Genomic DNA, 21,306 nt, shown 5'->3' on the forward strand with positions numbered 1-21,306 from the left:
CTTTACAAGTTGGTTGTTTTTTATGTCTTTTCGTTTTCTTTGTTTTGGACTACTTGCCTCTTGTAAGTGGTTCTCTTTTAGTTTTTCAATAAAGTTGGCCGTTAAAAAAAAATAATTTCAACCATAATGGATTATTGGAACCAACCAACATGTTTGAGTTTGAATTATTTCTTCCAGCTATTTAACATTTTAACAGTTTTGATTTCACTTGACAACTAGCCTTTGGAGAAATTAATGTTAAAACAGTTTTGGAGATGGGTTGTAGGCCATTGAATAGAGTACCAACCGTTCATTTATTTGGAAAATTTGATGTTGATGTCTGTCTGTAAAGATGATTTGATTGATGTAGAAGTTGGTATATATCCTAAGAAGCTGTAAGCTGAATGATATATATCCTCCTACGTGTATTAGTGATGAAAATAAATATGTTATTTGCTACTTTATTTTATGGCAAGTTAGTGATATATGGAACCATTTGCGTCATGATTTGATATAAAAAACTACGTTACTGAATGATCAGATTGTTAGTTTTTGATAATACTAAGAACTTCTTATCCTATTCATCACCGCTGCCGCTCATTCAGGTACCGGAAATTCTCAAGCCAACCGTGCTCCCTCTCCATTACGCACATTTTTTCTAGTAACAGAACATTCTTTGGTTGCATACAGTAGAAACTCGATTATTTAATAAACTCTCTAAGATAATATTTTTTGTCGGTCCTGACTCGGGGATAGGGTGCTAAATTAATAATTCGCTAAAATTATAAGATAATACATTTTTGATAATTTCTTTAGACCCCATATAAAATATAAATTAATAATTCCTTATATATAACATATTACATGAATGATTTATGAAGGTTTCTTGAAAAATGACTCAATTGTCTTTTGTTTTTTGTTGAAATCAATTTCCTCTTGAATCTCGTCTCTAATTTTTCCTAGCATGGTAAGAACTTATGGTGTTATTTTCTCATAGCTCAACAAGAAATTGTTCAATGTGATTGCCGCTTTAATAGCTTCATTTCGCGAAGGGGCTCCATTGTAGAACTTTCATCATCTTCTTCATCGATATCATCTTTATTAATTCCAATAACGCTTTCAATAATTTCTTCATCAGTCAACAACTGTGCAACTACATTTTCTTCTGGGTGAATCAGAACATTTTACTATAAATTAATAAAATATTAATATATAAATTAATAATTATTAATTTATCGATTAATTAATAACTCTTTTAATTAATAAATTTTGGTGGTCCCAAATGTATTATTTTATAGAGTTTCTACTGTACTTTGGTTGCATATTCCAAATTATAGTAAATAAACTTTTTTAACTATAATATTAAACAAATATATAAGAAAGATATTTATTTTGTAACACATCCGAATGATAACAATCACAAAAGAATATGAATCTATTATGGTGACTATCACATACCATCTGCCGCCATACCATCTGCCGCCGTCACCAACCTATAGTGAGAGTGGTGGGAGCAAAGGTTGTGACAGCAAAGATCAGTAGCGATTGTTGCAACTTTGCGACGCGGTGATGACAATGAGGTGTGGTGGAGGTAAGAGTGATGCTTGCAGCACTGGTAGTGGCAGTAGTAACAATGCTAGAACTGTGGCAATGAGTATGGTGGCAAGAGAAGGGCACCTATGGCGGTGGTGTAAAAATTGGTGGTGGCGACAACAGAGGTGAGGCACAGGCAATGCGATGACAGTAAAATGTTAAAAAGTATGATGATGTGACATCTTGAGTTGCTTGTTGAACATGTTGCTAACAAAGAACACATGCAGCAAACTAAGTAAAAATTTGAATGAATTAACAAAAGGTTTTTCAAATACATAAAGCACATAAAAAGGTAACAAAACCGATCACATCTGAGTTTGTATTCCTGAATCAAAATTGACCTATCATATTACATCGTTCGCTCCCTTCCATTCCATTTCCATTCAAAACCCTGCCAGCAAGCATCTCGTGTTCTATAGAAACCATTTCGTTAGCCTGTCAGCAGACATCGCTGCTCTTTTGTTGGTTGGCTCTAGAACAAGCGCGTACCTAAAATCTGATACAAACCAACATCTTTTATCATACCATTTTCTGTTATTTTTGATCATTTTCATGATGGTTTTAAAAGTTAAACTACTTCGGTTGATACTAAGTCAAATTAAATTAAAAAGCAAACAAAGTCTACCTTCAATCGCTTCTTTGTAGAATCCAAGCATCTCCCGTGCAGTTCCTCTTCTTAAGTACGCCTTCACATTCTGAAAATTAACAAATCCAACTCAAATTGGTATATACAAAACTCTGCAAACTTGGTTTTATGTTCTGAAAGTGATTATATCATATTGCATTACCAAAACTAAATAATAAACGGCCTGCTATTTCGTTTTTTTACAAATGAGAACTTTTACCTTTTTATCAAGATTGATAGCTTTGGTACAGTCTTCTTCAGCTAGCTTGAAACTGAATGCAAATACAAAATGTCAGAAAACTAACAGCTTATCTTTTGCAAAATGCAAAGAGAATAATACCTTCTCAGTTCCAAATATGCTGCAGCTCGGTTATTAAAATAAGTTGCAGTGTTACTATTGAGTTTGATGGCCTCGGTATAAAACACAATCGCCTTCGGCCAATTTTTTACCTTGAAAGCAGCGTTACCCTATTGGTTCACAAAATAAAACCATGAATTATATATCCATATACTATATAAAGAATTAATTACTGATGATATACTAAAAATATCATTGAATATCTATTACACAACAAGTGTGAATCATTCAACAGTGTCGGTTACCTTTTCTTTGGCGGTTTCAGCAGCGGCTTCCTTGCTGATATCATTGGGCGATTTTGACTTTCCAGCTTCATCAGCTAACTTTTGTAGCAGAGATGCATGCATGGTTTGAAGTGTATCCAATAGAAAACGATCACTCCCGTGTTTTGCCAACAATGACACCGAGACAGGGTAATTATCATACAATCCTAATGGTACTACAACCTGCATTAAAGTGACAATACCACAATAATCAACTTATTGAGCTCATCAACTGAACAATTTTCACAACAGCCCCAAATACAACCAATGCCATATACATAACATCAAATTATATCTATTAAAAATCAAAGGCGTGAGTTGGGAGCTTCGAATGCATGAGGCATTTGGTTTTAAGAAAAATAATAAAAATTGTTGGTGCATGATGTCAGTAGTTCAGTATCAAGTGTCTGTAATCGTGTTAGTTGGATTTGTGTTATGTATGTAAGCGAAGTTCTCACAAGTTCGCTTGATATAGGCGAACTTGTGGAACAAGCGAAGTTAGGGACAACTTCGCCTGAACATGCTAGGCGAAGTTGTCGCCTATATAATCAGCTAGGTTACAGCTGAGTTAATTATTCATTGTTAATCGAGTTGTAACGAGTTTACGAGTTTTTGTAATCAGTGATCATTGTATCACGTGTTTCCAGTTGCAATACAACGTGTCTTTGTTTATTGTAACGTGTGTTCGATCGTGTTAGCTCGTATCGTCTTCTACGCTCGTAACGTCTTACGTAGGGATTCCGCACCTACGTAGAACGAGATATTCCGTGTAGATCCGGCTGGGAACCTACAATTGGTATCAGAGCATTTGCTCGTGATTGTGTGGTTCGGGATTATCACGCGCCCCGCGGGACGAGTTTACCGAGTTTTTGTGTCCTACTCACCTCCCACCATCATAAATAACCCATAACACCTTCGCATACCTCGCAAAATCCAGAAATCAAACCTGCAAAATCATCGTGTTCATCAGGCGAAGTTGCCGTCACTGTTTGTAGGGTTTAGGCGAAGATATAAGGTTAAGCAAAGTTATCCACAACTTCGCCTACCTCTCAAGTTCGTTTATCTCAAGCGAAGTTATCCAGAACTTCGCCTACTTCACAAGTTCGCTTATCTCAAGCGAAGTTATCTACAACTTCGCCGAATATTAAACTTTACACGACAGTTTAATAAGGTTAACCTTAAACAATGTATCACGAAGTTGTGGATAACTTCGCTTAACCTTATATCTTCGCCTAAACCCTACAAACAGTGACGGCAACTTCGCCTGATAAACACGATGATTTTGCAGGTTTGATTTCTGGATTTTGCGAGGTATACGAAGGTGTTATGGGTTGTTTATGATGGTAGGAGGTAAGAAGGACACAAAAACTCGGTAAACTCGTCCCGCGAATAGTCAAACGGAACGATTTCTACACCCGCGTGATAATCCCGAACCACACAATCACGAGCAAATGCTCTGATACAAATTGTAGGTTCCCAGCCGGATCTACACGGAATATCTCGTTCTACGTAGGTGCGGAATCCCTACGTAAGACGTTACGAGCGTAGAAGACGATACGAGCTAACACGATCGAACACACGTTACAATAAACAAAGATACAATGATTACTGATTACACAAACTCTCTGACTCGTTACAACTCGATTAACAACGAAATACTCAACTCAGCCATAACATAGCTGATTATATAGGCGACAACTTCGCCTAGCATGTTCAGGCGAAGTTGTTTCTAACTTCGCTTGTTCCACAAGTTCGCCTATATCAAGCGAACTTGTGAGAACTTCGCTTACATACATAACACAAATCCAACTAACACGATTACAGACGCTTGACACTGAACTACTGACATCATGCACCAACAGACTCCCCATTGGCAGTAGCTTCATATCTCTATCTTCAAGCACGTGTCTCGTAATCTTCAACAATCTTGCGTCTTTCATCTTTAAGCATGAACTCCTTCGCGTACACAAACCGAAACAACTCTTTGTTATTTCCTCGCTTCTTCTTTCTAAGCAGGAATATAAAATATCTTCTTCTCATTCAGCACCTGCAGATCAGCTTGAAACAAGTTCACTAGATGCATCGGATCATAAACTCTCAGCAGCTCTTGTTCATCTTCATCCTCTATTACTGCCTCAGCTGTTTCACAATCTACATACCACCATTTCAGATCTTTGAGCACATCCTTGGGCATTTGTTTCATCGGCACTTCTTTCAAACACCGGATCGGCTTATACTTCATGATCATCCAAGGCTTGCCATCTGCTCTCATCCCTCTATCTTTATCTTCAATAAGTTTTTCTTTCTGTGGTTTCAACAGCTCGAACTTCTTCTCTTTTATACTTTCCTTTCAAACAATCTTCCCAATGACTCCAGCCATGTTATCATCACTCCTGTTTATTAATCCCAATCTGGCTAAGTCCTTCACTTCACATTCTGGCAATGTATTCAACGATCTCAACAGCCTTTTGAAGTACTGAACACCATCATACCTCTTAATCACAAAGAGCCTCAACTGTGTTAGGAACAAAGCGGCGCGCGGAAGCGAAACAGCACACACATGCACAACGATAAACACGCATAAACGAAAATATAAACGACACAAGAATTTAACGTGGTTCGGTCCCCGCGAGGGGACCTACGTCCACGGGCTGCAACTAGGTTTTCTTATTAGCTCAGAACAAAGATTACAATTACATGATGGGATATATATAATAAACAATATTAGGGTTAAACATAATTAGGAACCAAAACTGGGCCTCCTAATAAAACCGGCCCAAAGGCCTTCATAACCCAACAATCTCCCACTTGAAGGCCTTGCGATAAATTCCAGCCTGCCATCCAAGTAAATATAACAATCTCATCCATCCAGTAACTCTAGTAATCTTCAGTAATAGAAATCTACCAAGCCTCCAGTTCCAAGAACAAGCTAAAACTTCAACAAAAGAAGTTCTCCAAGCCTCCAGTTCTCTAGGAACAAACTAAGATTTCTACCAATCCACACCCTGGTTGCATCTGCCCTTCTCATCAGTTACCTGAAAGGCCTATTGAAGCTCCCGAGAACTCCAATCCGGTCATCCCAGACCCAGCCATGACAAAACTCGCCAATGACTCATCCTCAATCTTAACCGGCCCTCACTTACTCACACTACCGGCTCCAAAGACTTCCAGAGGATAATCACTCTCCAAAAAATCAGCAGACTATACCAGGAGAGATTTTCACATTCGGATTTCCCAGTCTTCCGAACTCAACGTCCCTTTGGAAACAAACCTAGAACACACCGCGTGCTCCCACTGTTACCAAAACCCGAACATGTTCAGACCTCCGAATACGCTCAAGCTAACATCACTGTGGCTCCAGGCTTCATGTCTGCAAACTGAAACCCCTTAGCTCTACCTGATTCAGCGAGACAAGACTTTATAACTCGAAAGTTGGTTCACTTCTTCCGACGATACAGAGACCGTATCTTCCAAAGTCTTTAACTAAAAGATTCAACAATGCTTCACTGAAGTGAGTAACAAGAAATAAAGCATACCATAATCTTGAACCCAAGAGTCGTCACCGCCTTCACTGAGTCCCAATGCATCAACCCCAGATACATTCTCAAAAGCAGAATTCCAAACCTTTCGACATCGACCCTTAAATGTCTCACCTCTACGCAACCTACCAAGTCGACTATGCCCAGCTCCCACTGTCTCTGTTATCCCAACCCATGCCACACCAACACTCCATGAGATGAACCCCACTCGTACTATCCCGGCAAATAACTTTACCCAACACGAGATTATGAACCTCTCAAATGGTGTACCACTGATCACCACCAAACAAGATATAACTTCACAATTCCAAACGAACAAGAAGTAATAATCACAGTTTCGAACCAGCTAACAGGCAAACAGCTATAACAACAGTAGAACTTTCATGAAATCAAGCGGTACCAAGGGTTCTATGACCGAACACACAATCAGTTAACTCAAACCCTAACCGAAAGATCATCCAAACGAGCAATAGTTTACATGACTTGCCACTAACCTCATTTTTTTTTCACTTATGCCGTCACCAGCACACCCGCTGGTTCCATTTTCTCCAAGTTTATCCATCACCAGTACTATATCCAAGTTCACATGACAAACCAATCAACCAAAATCCATAACCGTCAACATTCCGATCATAACCACCTCGTCTTCAGTTATAACAATAACAAACGAGAACAAATCGAAAACAGTGAACAGACACAACAAGGGCACGGGCCTAAACTTGACGATTGTTCAACAGAACACTGCCAAATAAACCGATTTGCTCTTGCAATAACCGATAAATCAACTAACTGTAAATAAACTATATAAAGTTACCTCAGACTAATCTCTTGCAAACAAATCTGAACCCGAACCTAAATGGTCTTCACAAAACCCGGTTCCCTAATTTACGGTTGATAATAAATAGTCAAACCCTAACTCAGCCTGACAGCCATCAATCTTGACTGTCGATCACTGATGAACACGAACCAGAAATTAACCCTGCGATCTCCAAGAGTTATTCACGGTGACGGACCTACCCAACCCTAATCACCAAAAAACAGATTCTAACCAAAACCTTCTGCGAAATCGTTACCAGTGCAACGAACCGTGTGTCCAACAAGCCAAAGCTCTGATGCCACTTGTTAGGAACAAAGCGGCGCGCGGAAGCGAAACAGCACACACATGCACAACGATAAACACGCATAAACGAAAATATAAACGACACAAGAATTTAACGTGGTTCGGTCCCCGCGAGGGGACCTACGTCCACGGGCTGCAACTAGGTTTTCTTATTAGCTCAGAACAAAGATTACAATTACATGATGGGATATATATAATAAACAATATTAGGGTTAAACATAATTAGGAACCAAAACTGGGCCTCCTAATAAAACCGGCCCAAAGGCCTTCATAACCCAACAAACTGCTCATCATATATCCAGCATATAATCCCCTTTCTCGATTCAGCATAACCTCTAATGTTGTAACTTTTCTTGAACATAGTAGGGACCGCCGGTTTCTTCGTTTTTACAAACCACTGAGCATAGCCTTCTTTCCATCTTGGCTGCTCTTCCCATTCCGTCTCATCACTTCCCATATCTTTACTCATATCTGCCTTATCAACATCCGGAATCTCATGCTCAATATTCTCCTCTACAATCTCACTATCAATAACAATCTCAGCACCAATCTTTTCTATCTCTTCAACTGGTAATACATCATCATCACCTATAAACTCATCATCCATCTCCTCAACATCCACGACCACCACCTCATCACCTGTACCGCCCGCTGCACTTGTTGACTCCCCCTGAGATGTGGAAGTTCCAAGAGCTAGTTCAATTCTTGGCAACTCTCCACCTGCACCTTTCGATGCATTGGGATCATCGTCTCGATCATTACGCTTCTTAGTCCTCAGCTCATCGCCCTTACAGCTCGTCTCCCCCTGAGATGCCAAGAACTCATTCAAAGCATCAACGATTTTGCCATGTTCTATCAGCAGGGACGACTGCAATAGTCGAGATATAAGTTCGCTTAGGGTTTCAGAAGATAAGTTCGCCGGTTTATGAAAATAATGAACAGTTTGACCTTAAAACTTCTTTATATAGGGTCAGAGTTATACCGGCGAAGTTATGGATAACTTCGCCTATGGCAGGCGAAGTTAGGGACAACTTCGCCGATATTTTACAAAACAAACCCCTATAATTTGAACAATTTGCAATTAAGTTTTAAAAAAACATCCTTTAAAGAATTAAATGATACGATCAAGACCAAGTAACCAGGTATAAAATCATACAACTACATAAGTAGAAAAATTTTAACAATAAAGTACACGGGATCAAATTTCAGTCTCGACAGGGACTACCATGTTTTAGAAGAGATCCGAACAGGAATCATACTAATTACGTGACTGTCACACAGATCCGTGTTCAGCTGTATTATGACATAAAGAAACAGGTTGTAAGCAGGTAAATAACTTAAAAAGGTTTTCATCGATTCTGTGATACGGGTTAGGTTCAATTAAGCTCAAAACTTAAATGCGCAACAACTCAAAGATTATGATGCCTCCTATCTATTCTCAAAGCGTATTTGGCTTTCCCCAAGTCACCCCGAGTTGACCTCGACCCGTAGTGTCTGATTAAATAGTAAGTACTCTTCGATCTTTAGACTTTTCATCCCGTTCTCTTTCTTACATCTTGATTGAGAAGTATGAACATTATGAACTCTAGAATGTCTCAATAACACACCTTTTTTTTTAAGTATTTACACAACTTCAGAGTAGTAAACAACTGCAAGTCCCGAATCTGGATCACTGCAGTTTCTTGTCACGCTATCTTCACGGGAATCAGAACACTCACGGGCTCGTGTATGACTGGGTAATCGCTTTTCTGCCTATCATTCGGAAAGATATATATGGAAACATACACAACTCTTAAGGAGTTTCCACGTAAAATCGAGGAGATTTAGTTAGTATCACTTCTACTTTTACGCACCATAAGAAGCTACCATGACATACAATGACTGTTCTAAAGTCTTTTAGGCCTAATAACTTCACTAATTAAGCACACAGAATCAGTATATCTATCACTTTCCAAGGTTGGATCAATTTTCTGTTAAACATAGTAAAGGAACTTCTTACGAAGTAGTAGACTTGAAAAATAATTTCATCTCCCTAAAAAAAAATTTTAAGTTCTATCGCCCCGATCAAATTGAAGTTTTCAGGTAAACGGCTATCCTGAAGATCCAATGGATCAGCTGGACCGACCACATACAAGTATGTGTCCTTCTAACTAAGTATGATCGACTAATTTTCAGCGAAGGAATAAAAACACATCATAAACCGCCCCGGTCACTTTCAGTCGTCTGGTTAATGGCTATCCTCATAGTCTACACGTAAAAATGAGGACCAAACATATCCGAAGATATGTCCTTCAAACTGAGGCAACCGACATAATTCTAAGCGATAGTGACTCGGTTACTCGGGATTGATCATCCCATTCAGCTCAACAAGGTTTTGAAAACGAGTTTTGTCAAACGCTTTAGTAAACAAGTCAGCGAAATTATCTAACGTATCAACCTTTTCGAGCACAATCAATTTCTTCTCAGCACAATCCCGTATAAAATGATGACGGATGTCAATATGTTTAGTTTTGCTATGCTTTACGGGATTGTTAGTTACTGAGATAGCAGCAGTGTTATCAATGCAAATAGGAGTATGAGTGAAATTCAGACCATAATTGCGCAATTGCTGTTGTATCCAAAGAACCTGGGAGCAGCAGTTTGATGCTGCCATGTATTCTGTTTCACAGGTTGAAATGGCGACTGAGGTCTGCTTCTTGCACTGCCATGACACTAATCTGCCTCCAAGAAACTGACAACCACCTGTTGTTGACTTCCGACTCTGATTGCATCCTCCATAATCAGAATCCGTGTAGGCGACCAACTCCAAGTCTCCTCCTCTCGTGTACGACAACCCCAGCTTAGGTTTGCCTTTGAGATAGCGCAATATCCTCTTCGCACCCTTCAAGTGAGATTTCTTTAGGTTTGCCTGAAAGCGTGCACAAAGACAAACTGCAAACATAATATCAGGTCTAAAAGCAGTTAAGTACATTAAAGAACCTATTATTGCCCGATATTGGGTTGGGTCCACGTCTGCATCGTTGTCTGAATCAGCACCCAATTTATGGTTGACGCAGACTGGAGTATCAAATGGAGTGCTGTCCTCCATCTTGAAGCGTTTGAGAACATCATGGACATACTTGGTCTGATGAATGAACATCTCATCTTTCTTCTGATCAACCTGCAGTCCTAAAAAGAAAGTTAGTTCACCCATAGCACTCATTTCAAACCTCTTTTTCATGACGGCCTCAAACTTCTGACACATAGCGACTTTTGATGCAGCAAAGATGATGTCGTCCACGTAGACTTGCACCAGAAGAAAGTCGCTCCCTTTTCTCTTAAAGAACAGTGTGCTATCAATCTTTCCCCTTTCAAACTCATTCTCAAGCAAGTAATCGGATAGTGTTGAGTACCAGGCACGAGGGGCCTGATTTAGCCCATACAGTGCTTTACTTAGCTTGTATACGTGATCAGGAAAGTCTGGGTCAGGAAAACCCGGAGGTTGCTCAACGTACACAACCTCATCGACTTTACCGTTAAGGAACGCACTCTTCACGTCTAACTGAAATACCTTCATCTCCTTGTGTGCAGCAAATGCCAAAAACAATCGAATGGCTTCCAATCTCGCCACAGGAGCAAACACCTCATTGTAGTCAATCCCCTCTTGCTGATTAAAACCTTTTACAACCAGCCTCACCTTGTTCCTGATAATAATCCCTTTCTCATCTCTCTTGCATTTAAAAACCCATTTGGTGCCAATCGCATGCACATTCTTCGGTTTTGCAACCAAGTTCCATACCTCCATCTTTTTGAACTGGGCTAACTCTTCCTACATGGCTTCGACCCACGAGTTGTCCTTGAGAGCCATTTGATAGTTCTTTGGTTCAATCTGGCTGATGAAGCAGATGTACAAGCATTCGTTAATTATGCATGTATCTTTAATGCTTGTGTAAACACAGGTGTGCTCATTCAAGTTGTGGATAACTTCACTTAACCTTACATCTTCGCCTAAACCCTACAAACAGTGACGGCAACTTCGCCTGATGATTTTGCAGGTTTGATTTCTGGATTTTGCGAGGTATGCGAAGGTGTTATGGGTTGTTTATGATGGTGGGAGGTGAGTAGGACACAAAAACTCGGTAAACTCGTCCCGCGAATAGTCAAACGGAACGATTTCTACACCCGCGTGATAATTCCGAACCACACAATCACGAGCAAATGCTCTGATACCAATTGTAGGTTCCCAGCCGGATCTACACGGAATATCTCGTTCTACGTAGGTACGGAATCCCTACGTAAGACGTTACGAGCGTAGAAGACGATACGAGCTAACACGATCGAACACACGTTACAATAAACAAAGACACGTTGTATTGCAACTGGAAACACGTGATACAATGATCACTGATTACAAAAACTCGTAAACTCGATTAACAATGATTAATTAACTCAGCCGTAACCTAGCTGATTATATAGGCGACAACTTCGCCTAGCATGTTCAGGCGACGTTGTCCCTAACTTCGCTTGTTCCACAAGTTCGCCTATATCAAGCGAACTTGTGAGAACTTCGCTTACATACATAACACAAATCCAACTAACATGATTACAGACACTTGACACTGAACTACTGACATCATGTACCAACAGACTCCCCCTTGGCAGTAGCTTCATCTTTCTATCTTCAAACACGTGTCTCGTAATCTTCAACAATCTTGCGTCTTTCATCTTCAAGCATGAACTCCTTCGCGTACACAAACCGAAACAACTCTTTGATATTTCCTCGCTTATTCTTTCCAAGCAGGAATATAAAATATCTTTTTCTCGTTTAGCACCTGCAGATCAGCTTGAGACAAATTCACCAAGTGCATTGGATCATACACTCTCAGCAGCTCTTGTTCATCTTCATTCTCCATCCTTTCTGTGGTTTCAACAGCTCGAACTTCTTCTCTTTTATACTTTCCTTCCAAACAATCTTCCCAATGACTCCAGCCATGTTATCATCACTCCTGTTTATTAACCACAATCTGGCTAAGTCCTTCACTTCACATTCTGGCAATGTATTCAACGATCTCAACAGCCTTTTGAAGTACTGAACACCATCATACCTCTTAATCACAAAGAGCCTCAACTGCTCATCATATATCCAGCATATAATCCCCTTTCTCGATTCAGCATAACCTCTAATGTTGTAACTTTTCTTGAACATAGTAGGGACCGCCGGTTTCTTCGTTTTTACAAACCACTGAGCATAGCCTTCTTTCCATCTTGGCTGTTCTTCCCATTCCGTCTCATCACTTCCCATATCTTTACTCATATCTGCCTTATCAACATCCGGAATCTCATGCTCAATATTCTCCTCTACAATCTCTCCCTCTTCAATCTCACTATCAATAACAATCTCAGCACCAATCTTCTCTATCTCTTCAACTGGTAATACATCATCATCAACTATAAACTCATCATCCATCTCCTCAACATCCACGACCACCACCTCATCACCTGTACCGCCCGCTGCACTTGTTGACTCCCCCTGAGATGTGGAAGTCCCAAGAGCTTGTTCAGTTCTTGGCAACTCTCCACCTGCACTTTCGATGCATTGGGATCATCGTCTCGATCATTTCGCTTCTTAGTCCTCAGCTCATCTCCCCCTGAGATGCCAAGAACTCCTTCAAAGCATCAATGATTTTGCCATGTTCTATCAGCAGGGACGACTGTATCTGATTCTCTGTAACTAGGCGCTGAATAGCATGGGTCTGGATAAGATTCACCCTTGATTGTTTTGCCACGACCCGTTCAAGTGCTGCTATTCGTTCAAAGTCTGATAGGGTTGCATCGAAATCAAACCCATGCTATCAGACTCTGAACGAATAGCAGCACTTGAACGGGTCGTGGCAAAACAATCAAGGGTGAATCTTATCCAGACCCATGCTATTCAGCGCCTAGTTACAGAGAATCAGATACAGTCGTCCCTGCTGATAGAACATGGCAAAATCATTGATGCTTTGAAGGAGTTCTTGGCATCTCAGGGGGAGATGAGCTGAGGACTAAGAAGCGAAATGATCGAGACGATGATCCCAATGCATCGAAAGTGCAGGTGGAGAGTTGCCAAGAACTGAACAAGCTCTTGGGACTTCCACATCTCAGGGGGAGTCAACAAGTGCAGCGGGCGGTACAGGTGATGAGGTGGTGGTCGTGGATGTTGAGGAGATGGATGATGAGTTTATAGGTGATGATGATGTATTACCAGTTGAAGAGATAGAGAAGATTGGTGCTGAGATTGTTATTAATAGTGAGATTGAAGAGGGAGAGATTGTAGAGGAGAATATTGAGCATGAGATTCCGGATGTTGATAAGGCAGATATGAGTAAAGATATGGGAAGTGATGAGACGGAATGGGAAGAACAGCCAAGATGGAAAGAAGGCTATGCTCAGTGGTTTGTAAAAACGAAGAAACCGGCGGTCCCTACTATGTTCAAGAAAAGTTACAACATTAGAGGTTATGTTGAATCGAGAAAGGGGATTATATGCTGGATATATGATGAGCAGTTGAGGCTCTTTGTGATTAAGAGGTATGATGGTGTTCAGTACTTCAAAAGGCTGTTGAGATCGTTGAATACATTGCCAGAATGTGAAGTGAAGGACTTAGCCAGATTGTGGTTAATAAACAGGAGTGATGATAACATGGCTGGAGTCATTGGGAAGATTGTTTGGAAGGAAAGTATAAAAGAGAAGAAGTTCGAGCTGTTGAAACCACAGAAAGGAAAACTTATTGAAGATAAAGATAGAGGGATGAGAGCAAATGGCAAGCCTTGGATGATCATGAAGTATAAGCCGATCCAGTGTTTGAAAGAAGTGCCGATGAAACAAATGCTCAAGGATGTGCTCAAAGATCTGAAGTGGTGGTATGTAGATTGTGAAACAGCTGAGGCAGTAATGGAGGATGAAGATGAACAAGAGCTGCTGAGAGTTTATGATCCGATGCATCTAGTGAACTTGTCTCAAGCTGATTTGCAGGTGCTGAATGAGAAGAAGATATTTTATATTCCTGCTTGGAAAGAAGAAGCGAGGAAATATCAAAGAGTTGTTTCGGTTTGTGTACGCGAAGGAGTTCATGCTTGAAGATGAAAGACGCAAGATTTTTGAAGATTACGAGACACGTGCTTGAAGATAGAGATATGAAGCTACTGCCAAGGGAGTCTGTTGGTGCATGATGTCAGTAGTTCAGTGTCAAGCGTCTGTAATCGTGTTAGTTGGATTTGTGTTATGTATGTAAGCGAAGTTCTCACAAGTTCGCTTGATATAGGCGAACTTGTGAAACAAGCGAAGTTAGGGACAACTTCGCCTGAACATGCTAGGCAAAGTTGTCGCCTATATAATCAGCTATGTTACGGCTGAGTTGAGTATTTCGTTGTTAATCGAGTTGTAACGAGTCAGAGAGTTTGTGTAATCAGTGATCACTGTATCACGTGTTTCCAGTTGCAATATAACGTGTCTTTGTTTATTGTAACGTGTGTTCGATCGTGTTAGCTCGTATCGTCTTCTACGCTCGTAACGTCTTACGTAGGGATTCCGCACCTATGTAGAACGAGATATTCCGTGTAGATCCGGCTGGGAACCTACAAAAATAAGATACTGGAATACATACATTCAGAAAAGACCTCTAGGTGCAACTAAGAGAGCTGTACAAGTAGTTTATGCAGGAACAAATTAAGAAGCTATAAACCCTAGTTAGAAATAAGAACAAAAAAATAAATGAATTGGGACGAGCTTAAACAAGCTCAAGCCTAAAAATAAGCTTGTTTGAAAAATAAGTGAGAGCACGAGCTTCAGTTATCGAGCCTGAGCTGGATAGTGAGCCTAATCGAGTCTATTTTTTATAATATAATTTTATACAACTATTTAACATTTACCTGCCTACCTACATACATACACACATACAATCATACATGCATATCACACACACACACAGACACACACACACATATCTACATGAATAAAATAATTCTTATTATCGACAAGTATATAATAAATAAAATAAGCGAGCCAAGCTTGAACTTAAATACTACTCACGAGCAAAGCTAATAAAGCTCAAAATGAACCGAATTCAAGCTCAAGCTCTTCTAAGTTAAACTATCTAAGCACGACTGCACGAGACTACTAGCCTAGATGAACCTGGGCTCTGCTCAGTTACACCCCTACTAACATGAACACATTCCCTTATCATTTTGACATTGTTTGTGTGTTTGCATATGTGTGTGTGCGTGTGTGTGTGTGTTTGTGTGTGTGTGTGTGTGTGTGTGAGAGAGAGAGAGAGAGAGAGAGAGAGTTTGACCTGACAGCAACCTGATACACTTGCTAAAGCCGTGAGCGAAAATTCAGTCAGAAGATAGTCTTGTGATGAAAGCTCCTTAGCACCAAGTTTAGGAGGAGAACTAGAAACTGTCGGGATCACAAGAACTCCATCATCCTACCCACAAGTATGTATTATCCAACCAATACCAATGCATAACATTAAAATCAGTCAAAAGAGCATCTGTTATTATTATATAAATCAATCACAGTAAGAATGATTCATTCATATAATAAAACAAAGCCAAAATAACCAAGTAGAAGATACCTTCAAAAGGGCATTTAGAGCTGCACGCAACTCATTTTTAACAGCTATGAAACTTTCAATATCCTTGTCCGATAACTCTGGTCTTTCTTGTACTTGAGCTGATATAAGAGGGTCTAAAGTTGGCTTCACCGTATTAATCCAATCAGAGTGATTATGGCTAAATTCATGCCTGCGTTCAAAGATTTCTATCAATAATTTCAATGAATCCGTTTGTTGCATACTTGCATCATTTATGATTCAAATTTACACTTATAAATTGCAAGTTCAGTTCATTATCGCCGTTTTAATTGGCTTTTTTAATACTTTTTGTCAGTTTTGTGTTCTTATGTCATATTTATTAGTTAGTTACTTTTTCCATTTCGAATTTTGTTTGTTATTGTACGTGATATATTTTATTATATGCATATAGCTTTCTAATTCAGCACTATCATTCAACACTTCACTAGAAATAATTAAAATGGAAAATTTCTTTTTTTAGATATAACAGAGGTGGGTGAAGTTGTGTGTGTGGCTCAGATTGGAAGCCTTAAAAACTTTGCTAGAACTAAAATGAATCAAATTGATTTATTCAAAGAATTAGATGAATAGTATAGTTTATGTAATTATATCTGATGCAGTAACTTCTTACACAAAACAACCTAAATCTACATGATTCGTACATAATTTAAGATGTAGTAATACCGACTAATATCAAATATTCAAATCCTAATAAATATTTTTTGTTCTTCAAAACCCATGCAGAACTCTTGCATGCAAAACTAACTCTACAACGCTGACAAAATTGTCAAATGAAAGAAAATGATGAACATAAATTTTTTTTTTTAAATACTAGATGAACTTACAGCTAGAACTAACAAAACCAAAACTTGCAGAGCAGTACTAAATTTACATTACCTCCTTAGTAGGTGCATAATGTTAGCAAGTGACTTTAGAGACGAAAATTTAGCATCACCATTTGACTTGTTATAATCAAGTGTTTTCAGGCTTGGAACTCTCGAAGCAATGTAATCACTCAGTATCTCATGCTTCAAAACTTGCTCTGCACAACCCAAAAATGGTACGTGTATTAAAAATAAGCAAGCTGTGTAACAGATCAAAACAGATTCAAGTCAAAATGTGTAACTTTCTAAGATCAGATTGGGTTGGCCTAAAACAATCCTTTTACCAATTTTCAATAAATAAGTCATGTATTAGATGTGATTCAGACATCGATTATTTTGATGGTTAATTTTTTTTATGTCACCCACTTGAACGATTAACGATCAAAAGCTAACCCGGATTGCTATAATTATTAGATGGAAGAGGAAGAAAAACATATATTGAAGATAATAAAATAAGAGAATGAACATACTTCCAAATAGATTTTCAGTTGACCTGATTACCACCTGGGTCAACCGATTGATAGGAACTTTTGATAGTTGAAAAAAGTCATCAGCAATAATAACATTCCTAGGGTTCCTTTGGCCTGTAAATGATCCTTGTAGCAGCACTTGTCCTACACGATGCAATATACTGGGATCCGTGGCAAACCATCCTGAGAGCAATTTGTGTAAGTTAGAGATAAAATTTACAGATATTAATACATAATAAATAATGTTACAAATGTTGAAAAAGATGTCAAATTTTTAATTTAAATGTTATAAAGACGTATAAAAGTATCCTTTTTGGCCATTTTATCACTAGTTACTTAGGTAGTGTTTGTTATGGAGGAATGGAAGGTGGAATGTAATAAGCCATTCCAAAGGAATGGAAAAAAACATGTTTGGTTACCATGCATGAATGGAATGGATCATTCCAAATGGAATGAAACTCCTTCCATTTTTAGGATTTTCATTCCTTTGGGTATGGGTGTTTTTTTTTTCATTCCTTCAAGGAATGAAAAAGTCAAAAAGTCAACATCATTATTACTATTGTAAAATTATAATTATATTATTATTATTATTATTTTCTAATTATAGTATTATATTATCATTATCGTTTTGTATATTATAATATAACTATTATTATATTAGAACTATTACTACATTATCACTATATTTTATTTTTAAATTAGATGAGTTAACATTTCACAACGCATATACAGTTTAACGATCTCGTTGCAGCACGAGGTCCTAAAAATACTTATTATGAATATTCATTTATTATTAATATTATTTATTTATTTTTTATTATTATTACTAATAAAAATATTAATAATGATAAAGTGATTAATCATTCCATTCTTATATGGAAACCAAACATGACAATGGAATGGTAATGATCCATTTCATTCCTTTCTCCATTCCATTACCACGTCCATTCCATTCCCTCATCTATTCCATTACCCGTACCAAACATACCCTTAAATACTGAATATATTGAAACGGACAAAACATATAAATTTTCAATTCTCACAATACAATTCTAATTTGAAGGTAGCAAAAAAATGTCAGTTTCAAGACATCACCACACATATCATATAACAATTAAAATGTACAGTATGCAGCGTGTGAAAATGAAATATATACGTCTCTGCGTGTGTGCACGCACGTGTGTGGTGTGTATGTATGTATGTATGTGGGAAGGTTCTACACATAAGACATTTTTCTTGCAAGAACAAAAAAAAAAAAATAGATCACACTTTTTCAATCTTTAAAATACAAGAAAATGGTTAAAATGTAATGTTTGTTCATCTCTTTTTAATATTCTAAACAAATACAAATACAAAAACAAAATCCGCTTACTAATAGAGCCTACACAAGTGTAGGTATATTTTCTACGCTTACATAGGAAAACTTTTATAAGCGAAAAAGAAAATACATATAAATTAGCTTTATGGTGTTTTGTGTATTTTTCATAGACATTTATATGTAAGAGGTAGAAGGTTCTAAAAATGAATCATTGATAAAAAATAAAAACAAATAAATGATTTAGGTTTGTTCTTTTTGTCCTCACAACAATTAGTCTTCTGTAATGAGCCTCTCCCTATATGTGTGTGTGTTGTGTGTATAAGAGTGTGGCTATGATAATGACAGGCTCAAGAACATGTTGAAGGTACATATAAACATTATGTGCATATGTAGGAATAATCAGAGAGTTCATACCAACAGTGTCAAAACTTGTCGAGACAGGAATAACGCCCAAATGAGAAACAGCACCATATGATGGACGAAATCCAAAAACACCACCATATCCGGCCGGTTGCCTGATCCCACCAACAGTGTCAACACCTTTAACAAATGGTTAGAGCCAATAAGTGCACGGACCCTTGAAAAATAATACCATAAATCGCTTAAAACAAAATCTTTGTTTCAAATCATACCCAAAGAAAAATCAACAAGTTTTGCAGCAACAGCAACGGCTGCTCCACTACATGACCCTCCTGGTATCCTTGCAGGAGCAACAACATTGGTAGGTGTACCATAATGTCTATTTTCTCCACTTATACTGTAAAACACATGCCACAAAAAATATGGGTTTAAAAACATAAATTCAGATGTAACAAATAGGTAAACAATTCACAATAACTAACCCAAATGACATGTCATCCACCACAGTTTTTCCAACACATGTTGCACCTCCGTCTACAAGAGCTGAAACAACAGCAGATGTTTGTGAAGCGGCTTCATGTGTCCTTTGCCAATCTGGATTACCAAACCCGGTAACAAACCCGTTGATATCAAATCTGCAAAAGATTACAATTTACAATTGCATGAAGAATAAAACTAAAATACTAACATAAGCTTATAATATGACCTGTTGCATCCTATGCCCAAATATTAGCATATTGTTTCTTATAACCACATGAAACTGAAACGACTAAACCGCTAGGAGTCTTTTTTATGAACGAAAAGAAAGAGCTGATGTGGCAGCAAAAGAACTAGCCAATAGGTTGGGCGTTGGGTCAAAACACATGATTGCCAAGGGTAAAAAGTGGTCGATCACATTGACTGGAACACTTTTTGTCTTAAACTTCTAAATTTTTTATATGCCAAATAAAATTTCTAAATTTATGACTATTTCAACAATAATCTTATAATTACACAGCATCTTGACTGGTTTTTAACCTTCACTTTTTGTCAGCCGACTACAAATTTAACATCAGTATCTCCACTGTTCCTACACACTACTGTTCCACATCATGCTTACCATATTTTACCTATAACAGAAATCCAATACAAATAACAAGTCTACATATACAGGTCATGCATCCAATAGAATAACAGTCACTATTCTGTTATTTTTTGTACCTTTGGTTAACCGAACCGAACCATTCATATTTTCATATAACTCCAGCTTTTATACCTCCATTTCATGTTTTATCCCACCATTTCATGTATAAACATATTTCTATTTCATGTATTTATACATTCATTTCATGTTTTTATGCATCCATTTCATGTACTTTTAAGTAAAAATTTAAGCCAAATTTGACTTCGGTTATTAACCGAAAATTAACCGAACTGAACCGAAAACGAAAAAAATATAACCGCATAAACTGAATCGATTAACCAAAAACCGACTGATTAATTTAACTGTGGCAAATTACCAAACCGAACCGTGCTATGTCCATAATTAATATATTTGTATCGATTTTCAAGTTAAAGAAGCAGCACACCAAAATAAACCAAAAAAACTCCACAAAAACCTAATTAGTTAACCAATTCTGATATAAATTCATATTAGGTCTAACACAAAACACTAGTAGGTTTCACAAATATCACCAGAAGCTAGGTTAACGATAACAGTAACAATCAATAAGCAAAAGCTGTTGGTGTCCAGTTAATAATAATAATAATAATAATAATAATAATAAGGCATACAAGTCGGATACGGCAAAGGTGAGGCCGGTGAGCGGATGCGGTGCTTTAGGCGGAGCCGGTTGCGGCGGAGGAAGAATCTGAAGCTTCTCAACGAAGGCTCCGAAATCGGCTTTGACGGCCTTTTTAAGCTTTTTCGTCATCAACAGTATTCCGGCTAGACTCAGGCCAAGCAACACCCACAGATTAGGCGCTGATGCAAATGTCATCTTTGCTTTGCTTCACCAGTAAATAATAAGATAGATAGATGGATGGCGGATTCTACACAAAAACGGTTCAAGTTTCGTGGAGAATTGGTTTAAGTGGTTTAATATAAAAGAGGATAACAGAAGAAGAGGTGAGTAGAGGGTATAATGATAAACGAGAAGGGTTTTAAGCTTTGGGGACTACTTTTGGGGATTGATTCAAGTTAAAATAGAAAAAATATACATATG

The 21,306-nt window shown here is 38.1% G+C and overlaps 1 protein-coding gene across 1 annotated transcript; it reads right to left on the bottom strand.

The window, feature by feature from the left end:
- Positions 1 to 1,814: 1,814 nt before the first annotated feature.
- Positions 1,815 to 21,130, bottom strand: LOC143553563 (translocon at the outer membrane of chloroplasts 64-like). The gene is made up of 13 exons (XM_077043563.1): positions 20,876 to 21,130; positions 19,585 to 19,737; positions 19,375 to 19,499; positions 19,157 to 19,282; positions 17,425 to 17,607; positions 16,968 to 17,112; positions 16,074 to 16,242; positions 15,789 to 15,923; positions 2,801 to 3,001; positions 2,538 to 2,665; positions 2,418 to 2,469; positions 2,198 to 2,267; positions 1,815 to 2,068 (listed from the first exon to the last, which is right to left on the bottom strand). Exons 1-13 carry the CDS (start codon positions 21,079 to 21,081, stop codon positions 1,986 to 1,988), a joined length of 1,776 nt encoding a protein of 591 aa, XP_076899678.1. The 5' UTR covers positions 21,082 to 21,130; the 3' UTR covers positions 1,815 to 1,985.
- Between the last annotated feature and the right edge of the window lie 176 nt (positions 21,131 to 21,306).

The sequence above is a fragment of the Bidens hawaiensis genome, unplaced genomic scaffold (genome assembly GCF_021521415.1).
Source record: "Bidens hawaiensis isolate Kalapana, Puna unplaced genomic scaffold, B.hawaiensis_p1.1 tig00000055_1, whole genome shotgun sequence".
Lineage (NCBI taxonomy): Eukaryota > Viridiplantae > Streptophyta > Magnoliopsida > Asterales > Asteraceae > Bidens > Bidens hawaiensis.

Bases quoted from the DNA above. Each gene is read 5' to 3' on its own strand.
- LOC143553563 (XM_077043563.1), bottom strand. From the start codon at position 21,081: ATGACATTTGCATCAGCGCCTAATCTGTGGGTGTTGCTTGGCCTGAGT. The intron at 19,283-19,374 runs GTATGATTTGAA...CATTTGTTAAAG, and splicing joins ACTTGTTGATTTTTCTTTGG to GTGTTGACACTGTTGGTGGG. The intron at 2,069-2,197 runs GTAGACTTTGTT...GGTTTGTATCAG, and splicing joins CTACAAAGAAGCGATTGAAG to ATTTTAGGTACGCGCTTGTT.